The 12,332-nt window shown below is 56.8% G+C and overlaps 1 protein-coding gene across 2 annotated transcripts in view; it reads right to left on the bottom strand.

Moving 5' to 3' along the window:
* Positions 1 to 1,736: 1,736 nt before the first annotated feature.
* The window catches only part of MEGF8 (multiple EGF like domains 8), a 41,175-nt gene continuing 30,579 nt past the window's right edge, over positions 1,737 to 12,332 (bottom strand). For both annotated transcript variants that reach the window (XM_020871113.2, XM_070450810.1), the window contains 7 exons: positions 9,848 to 10,055; positions 9,494 to 9,653; positions 8,875 to 9,067; positions 7,823 to 7,993; positions 7,598 to 7,728; positions 6,782 to 6,914; positions 1,737 to 4,660 (listed from right to left, as the gene is read on the bottom strand). In XM_020871113.2, the coding sequence (XP_020726772.2) occupies positions 3,392 to 4,660; positions 6,782 to 6,914; positions 7,598 to 7,728; positions 7,823 to 7,993; positions 8,875 to 9,067; positions 9,494 to 9,653; positions 9,848 to 10,055 (2,265 nt within the window). In that variant the 3' untranslated portion in view covers positions 1,737 to 3,391. The remainder of the gene's footprint in view (positions 4,661 to 6,781; positions 6,915 to 7,597; positions 7,729 to 7,822; positions 7,994 to 8,874; positions 9,068 to 9,493; positions 9,654 to 9,847; positions 10,056 to 12,332) is intronic.

Here is a 12,332-nt window from a genome sequence, read left to right as displayed (position 1 = left end):
CCAGAGGGAAAATCCAGTCTGAGAGCAAATGTTCTGCTTAGGAAGGCAAAGTCACAGCGTGAATGTTAGACAGAGACCTTACCAAAGGGTCTGAGCACAATATGTAGGAGTCTGGGAGAACCTCAGCTCCTTTCTGGTTATGCATGATGACCACTGGCTCTGGGACTCCTGAGGCAGCATGTCCCACTACTACTTAGCTCCCCAGTTGGGCAATTCAGCCTTATCCTGAGCACAAATTGGCCATTTTGAACACTGACTCCTAGCGTCTACTCTGCACCGAGAGAGCTTTCAGTGAGGTCAATCTGGGCTAAGTAATGCCGTCCTTCCTTGGGAGGTGGAAGAGCCTGGTGGTCAGGAACGTGGGTAAGAGAGTCAGAAGGTTCGGGTTCATATGGCAGCTGTCACTCAAAGAAAAACAAAGTGAAGTTGCTCACTCATGTCCGAGTCTTGGTGACCCCATGGACTCTAACCTACCAGGATCCTTGGTCCATGGGATTTTCCAGGCACAAGTACTGGAGTGGGTTGCCATTTCCTTCTCCATAATGTCTATGAAGTACTGTTTTTTCATCTGCAAGATGGAGACTACATGGTACCTACCTCATACAATTGGTTGTTGGAAAGATCAAATGAAAAGATCAAGCGAGCCATCTAGCATTGATACTTAGCAATATAAGTTCACAGTCATGTCTTGGAGGTTAGGTGCAACTATCATCTCATAAAGGCAAAGTGTGTGTGGGTAGAGTAATCCCCAAAAATTCCTTAAACTGCCTACCAAGTCTGAAAATATCATGATACTCACAGGCTGCACTGAAGGCTCACTGGCCCCCTTGATGCAACACATTGCTGTGTTCTTGGCTAAATATCAGTTGTGGCCAGCCTGTGCCTAGGGGCTGGGTTTGTAGAAAGTAACTTTAAAAATTTTTATTTATTTTTGGCTGTGCTGGGTCTTCCTTGCTACGAGGCCACTCTCTAGTTGCAGGGCGAAGGTTTTTTGCAGTGGCTTCTCTTGTTGGGGAGCATGGGCTTGTCGGGCCTCAGAGGTTTTGGCTCCCAGATGTTAGAGCACAGGCTCAGTAGTTGTGGCACCAGGGCTTAGTTGCTCCGTGGTATGTGGGATCTTCTGAGATCAGGGATCAAACCCCTCTATCCGGCATTGGCAGGTGGATTTTTTATCACTGAGCCACCAGGGATGCCCCCAAAAAGTACACTGTTGAATGCTCCCAGCCACACTGAAGGGATGGGGTCTCCTGTCCCCACCTTCCCTCACAAGAGGGCTCTTGCTCACCCACAGGACTGGCAAATAGAAGTTCCCATGATGCTTTCCATTTGGGTTGCGAGAATCTACTTAAGTGGAGAACGCTCGCTGTGCCAAGGCCTCATTTCAGTCTTTGTGCTGCCTGAGTTCTCTTAATGTCAGGGGCCAGAATAAAACCCAAACTTGGGACCAAGGCAGGCCGTTTTCCTTCCTGAGCCGAGTAGAGGTCTCCTTTTGATAGGGGTCTGGGCAAGGGTCAAAGGTCTCACTGCCCTCAGTTCATGCTGTCTGAGAAACAAGCTTCTGTAGTGGTACCACCCCCATGCCCACCAGAAGAGATGGTGAGGAGTCAGGCCCTGGCCACATGGCTTGGGGGGCGGGGGCACCAAGATAAGGATGTTTATCCAACATAACCAGCTCTCAGGTGCCGGGTCAGAGAGCCAAGCCAGCCCATCTCCTACAGACAGCACTGGACACCGGGTCTTCCACACACTCTTTATTTGTTGCTTTTACTGCTCCCCCAATTTCCCTGCAGCCTCTGATGGCACACAGGGATCAGCCTCTTAGACGAAGGCCCCCAGCAGACAGGAAGACACAGGGTCCCCACTTCCCAAGGTCCAAAAAACAGCTGGGGGGTGGAGTCTTGGGAAAGAAGGAGTCCGAAGTTCAAGATGGTTAGGACTGAGGGAGGCAGGGGAGTGCTCAAGGGCCAGAAAGACTCAGAAGTCCAAGGTGGCAGCTGGGGTGAGGGGAGGCCCTGGGGAAAGGCCAGATGCTGCTTCAAGGCAGTGTCATCTGGGAAGAGAGCTGTAGGTTGAAAACTGTCATTTCTATTCCCAACCTGGGTATTCCCCTCCCCCACAACCTCACCCAGGCCAGCATCTCAGGCAGGGGCTTTGTCTACACATGTGCCCTGGCAGTGCAGTGACCCTGGCCTGGGCGAACCTGATCTTGTCCCTGCAGCCTGTGGTGGCAGAAACAGCATCCTGCTCTGGCTTGCTGGGTGGCCCCACTTCCAGTCTCCTCACAGCAGCACCCCTCCTTTACCACTGAGCCAACCCCCGCACTCAGCTCCCTCTGCTGAGATCCTCAGGGCAGCAGCTGTGTCCCTGGTGGGACCTGACCGAGGAGATGTCACTGAAAGGCATTTCAGGTCTAAAGCGTGACTCCTAATCTTCCCCCACAGCCCCAGTCTGTCTCACCTTCACCAACAACCCCACCTTGGCCCACAGTTCGGGCCACAAAGCTGGTGCCAACCTGGCCTCCTTCCCCCCCCCATTCCGATGTCCATGTATGCCATCATAATATCCTCCACTCACCCCTTGCTTCTGGCCCAGACTCCTCTCACGGCCTCTACCCTGACTGGGCCCATCTCGTGTCCTGTCCCCCTGTGGCTTCTCTCGGCATCTCCAGTCTATTCTCCACACGGCTGAGTGACCTCTTAAACACCTCAGATCCTGTCATTCTCCCTCAGAAGACTGTCTAATGGCTTCCCAATGCCCTGAGAATAAAACCCCAAGCCCTATCTGGGGTCGGTGGGCCCTGGGTGATCCGCCCCCTGCCCGACCCTGACCCCAATGCCTCTGCACATTTGGTCAGGGCCACACTGGCCAGCTTTCCGACCCTTCTGAGTTAACATCAGCCACTTCCCGCCTTTGCACCTCTGTCCTCGCAGTTCCTTCTGCCTGGTACCCACTCCCCACAGCGCCTCCCATAGCCGGTTTCCTTCTTAAAGTCGAGCTTCCCACAGTGAACAACTGACGGCCCCGAGGTCCCTCACAGGCGCATCCCATTGCTAACTCACACCTCTCGCCCGGTTCAGACATGCTTTTCCTCATCTACCCCTGCGCGCATGCGCACGTCGACAGTGCCCCAGCCCTGGGACCTAAAATCCCGCGAGAACAGGGACCTTAAATGTTTTGGTTCCCACTCACGCCCAGTGCCTTCAACAGTGCCTGGCGCATAGTAGGTATTCGGTAAGTACGCAGAACAAAGAAGGCTCTGTCTGGGGACCCTCCCCCCAGGAGAAAGATCCAGAAGTCTCTGAGGACACAGTGTCCCAGTTGGAAGGGCACCCAAGTCCAGGGCGGCCACTCTAAGGGGACTCGACTGCTGTGGCCGAAGGTCCGCCGAGGGTCAGAGGGACATGCTGGTGAGGTTGTCCTGGCTCAACAGCCCCTTCCGGCCCGCACCGGCCCCGTGCCCACTGCCCCCAGCGCCCCCGCCGCCACCGCAGTACTCGTGCAGCCGGTGCCGCAGTGTGACGAGCGCTGACCCCAGGCAGGCGCCGTTGGGTGCATGGGGCCCGCCAGGCAGTTGGAGCAGAAGTGTGGCCACGCCGGCCATGCCATCCTCGGTGGGCTCAAGGGTGATAGGCCCGGCTCGCAGGCCAGCAGTGGTGGTGGGGATGGCCGGTGGGCAGCAGCCCCCTCCTACAGGTCCCCAGGGCCCGCCGGCCCCCGTCAGCAGCAAAGGTGCCAAGAAGGGCTCGGAGCGGCGGAAGGTGGGTGGCGGGAGCCCAGCCGGCTTCCATGCGGGGGCTAGGGCAGCAGGGTCTGGCGGGAAGCAGACGGTGACCTTGGCAAAGGGGCGGCTGGCCATCTTGGTCATCTCCTGCAGGTGCCGGCGCTGTTCCTGCCGGTGGTCCAGGGCCTGCTTGGCCTTCCAGAGGAGCACACAGAGCGAGAGGAAGAGGAAGAAGCAGGAGAAGAAGACGGAGAAGAAGACAAACAGGTCAATGTGGGCCTGGTCCTGCCGGAAGAAGAGCAAGCCCTGCGAGTCAGCTGAGCCGTTGGCACTGGGCCCACTTGGGTCTCCCACACCCAGCAGGAGCAGGTAGAAGCGGCTGGACTTGAGGGTGTGGTGCTCGTGCGGGTAGGTGATGACCAGCCGGTCCCTCACGCCACGGACCACCAACACCGCCGATGGCTCTGTCACTGTCACGTAGGTGATCAGGCCCCGTGGCCAGACCTCCCGCACTCGTGGCTCTGCTGGGGTAACCGGCCCACCTCCAGCCCCAGGTCCCCCCAGGTCCCCAGGTCCCCGGGGCCCGCCATCAGCAGGGGGTGGGGGGGGTGGGGGAGGCGGTGGCGGCTGGATATGCACAGTGTGGACACCAGTGTCGGGAGCCACGCGGACCACAAAGGTGTCATAGGAGGTGGAGACGTAGAGGTCCACGGCGCCAAAGGTCACGTCCAGTGTCAGGCGGATGTCCACGTTGGTGAACTTGGGCTGCACGCCAAAGAGGACAGTGCGGCCGGGGCCCAGAGCCCGGCGCTTGGGCTCGTGGAAACAGTTGGTCTGGGACGTGGGGTCCAGGCAGTACTCCTGCTCCACGGAGATGAGGCGGTAGCACTGCTGGCCCCCTAGCGGGCTCCCATGGAATGACTCTCGGCACTTGGCACACTGCGGGCAGGGCAGGGTGGGACAGCTCAGTGTCCAGTCCTCCAAGGAGACGGGCTGCATTTTGCAACTACTGGTAAGTAGCCTCTGCTACTATAGTGGGTCCTCTATTTTGTACCTACTGATTAGTTGCCCCCACGTCCCAGCAGCTTCCCTGTGACCACATCCCCCAAACTTCCCTGACACAGTGTGGACACTAACAGCACCCTACACTCCGGTTCCTGGTGTCACCCCAGCAACCACAGCACCCTGATGGCGAGGCCTCTGGAACTCTGAGACACAGCGATGCAGAGCTCTGCTGAATCCTGGCTTGACCACCTCCCTAGCCATGTGGCCTTGGACTAGTGACCTACCTTTGCTGAACTGGAGACTCTTCCTCTGTACCCCGGTAGCAAACACTGCTGAAATCATAGGCCCCGCATGAGTGGGCCTGCCTGGCCTGCTAGCCTTGCTGTTTCTGACTGTAGTAGGTAGGTCCTGCCTTGGGGCCTTTGTACTGGTTGAGCCTCTGCCTGGATCGCTTCCTTGCTCCCCCAAGTCTGAATGTCCAGTGTCCTCACATCCATCGGGTCTTTACTCAAGTGTCACCTTCTCACTCAAGCCTTTCTTGGCCACTGTATCTACCATTTCCACTCCCCCACACCCCCGAGCCCTCCTCTCTGCTTCATTCTCCTCCTTACTGCTCATCACTAACACCCTGGGTGTCAGACTTATTTTTCTGTTTATTGCTGGACTTCACGAGTTCCTCAGAAAGTGAAAGCATTAAGTCACTCAGTCATGTTTGACTATTTACGACCTTAAGCCCACCAGGTTCCTCTGATCATGGAATTCTCCAGGCAAGAATACTCGAGTAAGTTGTCATTTCCTTCTCCTGGGGATCTTCCTGACCCAGAGATCAAACCCAGGTCTCCTGCACTGCAGGCAGATTCTCTACCGTCTGAGCCACCAGGGAAGGGCAGAACATTTTGCCTGTTTTGTTCCCTACTGTGTCCCAGCGCTCTGTATAGTGCCTGGCATAACTAGGTGCTCAGTAAATATGTGCGGAATGAATGAGCGGATGGATAACAGTTCACTTGATTCCTGCAGTCCAGTAGAAATCACTCAGTCTCTGAGGTTGACCAGGGCCAGTCCAAGCTCCAAACCCAAGCAGCTGTTTGACCCAGGACAGGTCTCTGAGCCTCTTCTGCCCACAGCTCACTGAGGCCCCAGCACAGCCTTCCTGAGCCTTCCACGTGTGCGCTGTCTCCACTGTATCTATGGCGTAGCTCCAGCTCAGCGGCAAGCACTCCCTATACAGCAACTACCGTTGCTATCACTGGGTGTTTCCCAGGTGGCTCAGTGGTAAAGAATCCGCCTACCAATGCAGGAGATGCAGATTTGATCCCCAGATCAGGAAGATCCACTAGAGAAGGAAATGGCAACTTACTCTAGTATTCTTGCCTGGAGAATCCCATGGACAGAGGAGCCTGGTGGGCTACCGTCCATGGGGTGGCAGAGTCAGACATGACTGAGCAACTAAACAGCAACAACTGCTATCATTAGAAGTGAAAAAAACTGCTTTATCAGAGCCCCCAAACAGAGGTGCTGGAGGAGAAGGTCTGAACTCATCTCCAAAGCTGTCTGTTCAGACAAAGACCAACAGGCCTTTTGATTAAACATCAAGAAAGCAAAACTGGTCCTGGGTGACACCTGTCCCAGGTCAGACAGTTGGTTGGGTTTGGAGCTTGGACTGACCCTAGTCAATCCCAAATGTGAGCACCTGGATCTGGCCAATCCTGAAGGCAACTCCAGAACTCAGTTCTGAGAGCCACATTTTCTTTTTTGCTCAAGCTACTATGATATGAGTTTTCCAGCATTTGCCATCTTTAAGTTGTGACTACTTGTAACGGAGTCTGTCTCCTTACCACTCTGAAAGCCCCCCAAGAGGCTCATTTCTGGGTTCCCAGTATCACGCTGAGGGCCTGACACTGACTAGGGATCAGTTTATCAAGCTGACCTTGATCCCCAGGACCACAGACACTGGAACCATGTTGTCAGTCCTGCCTGAGCCAGGCTATCTCATCCCAGTTCGGACCTCTTCTGGGCACAGGGCCCTTGACCCATAACTCGCATCTCCAGCCGTACCTGGTATTTGTAGCAGTCTCGGCGGTCACTGGGGGAGCTGCCCTGGCACGTGCCTGTCTCTGTGTTGTTCTGACATGGGCAGCCTGTCCCATCCTGCTCGTTACACGTGTCCGCGTGGCCATTACACTGGCATCTGAAGAGAGGGAAGATGCGGGTTATAGAGCTCCCATGACCTACAGGGGCCAGGCTGGATGCTGTAAACACAAGCTCCAACCTGTGAGGCCAGAAGAGGAAGCTGAGGCTCACAGCCATTCACCCTAAGGCCACAGAGCCGTTCACTGGCCGAGTGAGGATTAGAACTCGGGTTGGGTAGACTCCGGGGTCAGAAGGAAGAGGCTGGAATGGGGAGACCGGCTTGAGGCCTCTCCCTCAAGGTCCTCTCTATGTTTTCTTATTTTTAAATTAAAAACATTTTTTTAAATTTTTGGCTGTGCTGGGTCTTCGTTGTGGCATGTGGGCTCTCAAGTTGCAGTGCACAGGCTTAGTTGCTCCCTAGCATGTGGGATCTTAGTTCTTGGACCAGGGATAGAACTCACATCCCCTGAATCGAAAGGTGGATTCTTAACCACTGGCCCACCAGAGATGTCCCAGGGCTGTCTCTCTGCCCAACAGTCTCCACCAGGGCTGCTCAATAGCCTGCATTTCAGCATCAGCCTCTGAGGCAGAAGGTCTCCCACCCGAGTCTATTTATTGCCCCCAACCCTAGCCTCAGGGGATCCCATCATTGCCTGAGGACTGAGGACTGGGGAGAGGAGCCTGGCTCTCAGAGCTGTTCCCACTGGGCAAGGCGGAGGCCCCTGGCCCCTCTCCACTTACTTGGTGCATTTCCCGTCGAGGAGGAAGTAGCCATGGAGGCAGCTCTCACACTTATCCCCGTAGCTGTTATTTTGGCAGTTCACACACACAGCCTCATCTTCACTGGGACCCTCTGTCACCCAGTGTTCAATCTGGCCAAGGGAGGACAGGGTGATCACAAACTGACTCGGACCAGACCCCTCCTCCAGGAGGGGTCCCCAGGCACTCAGGACCCCAGCCTTTCACCTCATCTGGATCCAGCGAGTACTTCTCCGGCTCCCTCCTGGCTATCTCAAGCTCCTTCCTGGAGACGCAGACGTGGCTGTTGCCGCGACAAAAGGCATGGCAGGGCCGGCAGGTCCCTCCCCCCACGGCTGAACCCACGAACAGTGGGAGGCACTGCTCACAGTGGCTGCCCTGGAAACCAAGGACAGAGTGGTCAGAGGGAGTGAAGGGTCCTGGTGGGACGGCTCAGATAGTAAAGAACCTGCCCACAATGCAGAAGGCCCAGGTTTGATCCCTGGTCTGGAGAAGAGAGTGGCTATCCACTCCAGTATTCTTGCCTAGAGAATTCCATGGACAGAGGAGCCTGGCAGACAACAGTCCATAGGGTCGCAAAGAGTCAGACACAACTGAGCGACTAACACTTTTCACTTTGAGAGCACCCTGGGAAGGCAGCAGTGGCTCCGGCATTTGGCTTGGGCCACCCCAGCCCGTCTATGGGCTTCCCTTATAGCTCAGTCGGTAAAGAACCTGCCTGCAATGCAGGAGACTTGGGTTTGATTCCTGGGTTGGGAAGATCCCCTGGAAAAGGAAATGGCAACCCACTCCAGTATTCTTGCCTGGAGAATCACATGGACAGAGGAGCTTGGCAGGCTACAGTCCCATGGGGTCGCATGTCAGACACAACTTAGCAACTTAACTACTACTAACTACCCCAGCCCCTCTACCATTTAGCCCTCCACGTTCACTTGCACACCTCCAGTGACAGGGGTCTCAGTCCCCTTCAGTCCAGGGTGTTGAGCTCGGAAAGCCCTTCCCTACCTGATCCCAAATGCTGTTCCACGTGCTCACCCTCCCTGGCCCAGCACTAACTCTGTCACACTACTCCCAAGCACCCCACTGTGACACAGCCCCAGAAGGTGTCCCCACTGTCCTCTCATCCTGCCTGAGATGGGGCTATGCCACCTCCTCCCTGCATCTAGTTCACTGGGGCTTGGGATGAGGCTCAAGATGCCTGACTGCAGGTGGAAGGCCAGCAGGGCCCAGGGGCAGGCCTGGAGATCCCGGACGGCCACCTTGGTGTGGTTGTGGCAGAGCAGGCAGTGGTCACGGGCCCCCACGCCGGCGCAGTCGCTGTGGCGGTTGCAGCGACACTCCGTGGAGCAGTTGCGGCCGACGAAGCCAAAGTGGCAGCGGCAGTGGTCGGGCTCCACACACGAGCCATTCACGCAACCCTGGGCACACACTGGGCGGCACAGCCCCGTCACACTGTGGGGAGGGGGTGGAGGTCAGGGCAGGGCAGCAGCCGCCCCCTCCCCAGGGCAGACCTGGCTGGCGTCAGGGTGCTCACAGCTTCTCAGAGCCCACCCCCGACCACCCACCCTCTTCTCCACTAGTCCACCCCGCCCCCAGGTCCGTTCCATCACTGCCCCGCTCCTGGGTCCAGGCCAGAACCTCCTGCGGGAGCGATGACCCCCCACTCCAGGGCACCCTATCAAACCAATGCACCAACCTGCCTTCCCTGGACTGAGCGCCTACCTCACACCCTCCTCCATACCTTGGACTGTGTTTCCTTGCATCCTGCTTGGGTCCACGCCCCATCCTTTACTGCTCCTCACAGGCTCTTCCACCCCACGGTCAGTCTAGCCCACTCCCCTCAACCCCACCAGAGCCCTGGTCCAGCCAGAGTCTCACTTGTCCATGGTGTAGCCCGCCTTGCAGCTGCACTCGTAACCGTGGGGCCGGTCGTGGCAGTTCTGGGTCTCGTTGCAGTCATGGTGCCCGTTGGCACACTCATCCTCCGGGGGGCAGGACAGGAAGGCCCAGGAGGCCCCAGGTCGCCCACACGTCAGCCCTGACATGAGGACACCAGGCTTTGCTGGAGGGCAAGCCTCTGTACCTCCCACCCAGCCCCCCTGGCCCTTGCCCCTACTTTCCCTGAACACTACCTGTGAGGGCCCCCACGTTCATCCTCCGCACCAACCCCCCTGTCGGAACCCAGACAGGGGCCAGCCCCCCACACCCCATCCCCAAAGCCGCCAATCTCACCGTCACGGGGGCCACTGAGTCCACCCTCCAGGCAGCGGCCGCCCCCATCCTGGCCCCCCCAGGTACACCAGCCACAGTGGGGGCGCCGCAGGCACAGGGCGCACTGGGTTGCCTGCGCACAGCCCAGGGAGCAGCTCTCGGGTCCGCGGAGCAGCCGCCCGCAGCCTCCGGCCATACACCGCAGGGGCAAGTAGGAGGGGCTCAGACACTGCGGGGAGCGGAAACGGCGGAGGAAGACCATCAGGCACACATGTCCTGGGGGCTCCCTGGGCCGCACCCTCTTCTCAGAGATCTCACCCCTGCTGGCCACAAGCAGGTGGGCCAAAACGGCCATCACCTGGGGCCACTGCATCCTCCCTCCTCAGCATTTGTAACTGGAGTGCAGACCGGAAGTCAGCTAGGGACAGCCTTGAAACTAGACTGTGTGGACCAGGGCTGGCCGGGCGTTAGGATGAACAAGTGACAGCAAAGGAAGAGAGTGGGGAGGGGCGGGGAAAGAGCAGAGGCAGAAGGCAGCAGAGATGAGACCCACACACGCTGAGGACGAGCGGAGAGGCAGCCTTCCGGCTCCATCTCCGGTGCCTGGCTGTGCTGTCCACCCGCCTTACCCGAGGCGCCACTGTGTTGGTATGGTGAGCCCTCTCTACCACCTGGCTTGGGATACAGCCGTCTCTTACAGTCAGAGAAAGGCAATGGTCCCAGGTAGACACAGAAACAAGATTCAGGAGGGGGGAGGCCAGCCACAGTCTCTTAGAAAGAACATGGAAGGGACTTCCCTGGCGGTCCAGTGGTTAGCACCTTGAACTTCCTTTGCAGGGGTTGCAGGTTCAATCTCTGGTTGGGGAACTGAGATCCCTCATGAGGCACAGAGTGTCCAAAAAAACTTTTAATTAAACTTCTAATTAAAAAAAAAAAAAAAAAAGAACGTGGGCCCTGCCACTGGGCAACAGGATCCCCCTGCCCTTGGCCGGGAGGATTTGGGGCCTGTGGTCAGGGGCTGCACTGCAGCTCATGCACCATCAGTTACTGTGTCCGGGCACTCAGACAGGGTATGCAGTGAGGTCAGGAACTTACCTCACTGTATGAGAACATTTTATTTACAGCTCTGGCCTTAAGTAAAGTACAAGGGGAAAGGGATTAGTCTAGGCTGTCTGTCTGGATGCACTCAGGAAGAAACAAAGCAATTGTGCAATCCTGAAATAGAAAACCCTGATTGCTGTGGCCGGAGCTCTGAACCCACTGCGGGCTATGCCGGTGATGAGCTGAGCCTGGCTGAACAGCCGGAGCCAAATTCTCCTCCAGGTCAGGCTTCCAGATCTAAATTTAGTGCCCTCCTTGGCAAACAGCAGGGCCATTGGGAAGGGGGCTGAGCAGCCCAAGGCTCCAGTCAGCTGAGCACTCTCTTCTGGGACCACTGTAGTGGCCCAATGCAATGCTGCCCAACACCATTAACTGCGTTTCCTGGAAGAGACGCAGGATCCCAGCTTGTCTGCTGACCTATGCCCACCGCCTGGCAAAGTGCCCAGCACGAGGAAGGTGCTTGCTGATGAATTTGGTGAAAGGAGAAAGGGAAGGAAGGAAGAAGCCAGTCAGTCAGTGGGGAAGACAGCACCCTGTTGCCTGCCCCAGGCTCTGAGGCCAAAGTCATTAAGAAGAACAAAGTCTGACAATTACAGTATGGCTGCCCTTGAGCCACAGCACAACAGGTCTTGTCTGCAAACCTGTTACATTTGATCTGGTGTGGGGGGATGGGCAGTGGCATTTTTTTGTTTTTAGTTGTTTTTTTTTTGGGCCAGGAGGCATGTGGGATGTTAGTTCCCTACGAGGGATCAAACTCACAGCCCAGCACTGGAAGGTGAAGTCTCAACCACTGGATCGCCAGGGAAGTCCCCTTGACCTGCGTTTTTAAAAAAAACCCTGAGCCAACACACTTTAGTTTTTAACTGATCCTCCCAGAACTCAGATGTGGCAGCGGCCCTCTGACATTCCCAGGCAGCACCAGCTCCATGCGATCCACTCAGCCGCCCCACCACTCCCTCCCGCCTCCTAGCTCCTCAGCTGCCTGCGGGCTCTCTGGTGTTGTCTTCCAGTCCCTGGAATCCCAGTAAAGAACAAATAACACCAATCTCAAAAATACTTAGGGAGACCTTGTATCACCAGCAGGAACCCAGGCTTGAGGATGACAGAGGCCTCGGTTTGTTAGAGGAGGCACCGCAGGGGGCCTCTGCCCTTGCAGCCACAATGAGCACCCCCAGAGGGAGCACCCTCCACCCTCAGCCGCTGCACTGACCTTCTCCCTGTGGCCCAGACAGCAGAGAATGGAGATTTTCCCAGGGGGTGGGGCGTGGGGGAGGGCATTACTGAGTTTCTACTGAAGAGCAGGCACTGCTCCAGGCTCTAAATAATTCTCCCATCTAATGTGGATGACTCTTGTGCTTGCTTCAGCAGCACAATTCTAATGTGGATGACCCTCCTATGGGATGGA

Source organism: Odocoileus virginianus, chromosome 20, assembly GCF_023699985.2.
Source record: "Odocoileus virginianus isolate 20LAN1187 ecotype Illinois chromosome 20, Ovbor_1.2, whole genome shotgun sequence".
Classification (NCBI taxonomy): domain Eukaryota; kingdom Metazoa; phylum Chordata; class Mammalia; order Artiodactyla; family Cervidae; genus Odocoileus; species Odocoileus virginianus.
This window is presented reverse-complemented; position numbering and strand designations above follow the sequence as displayed.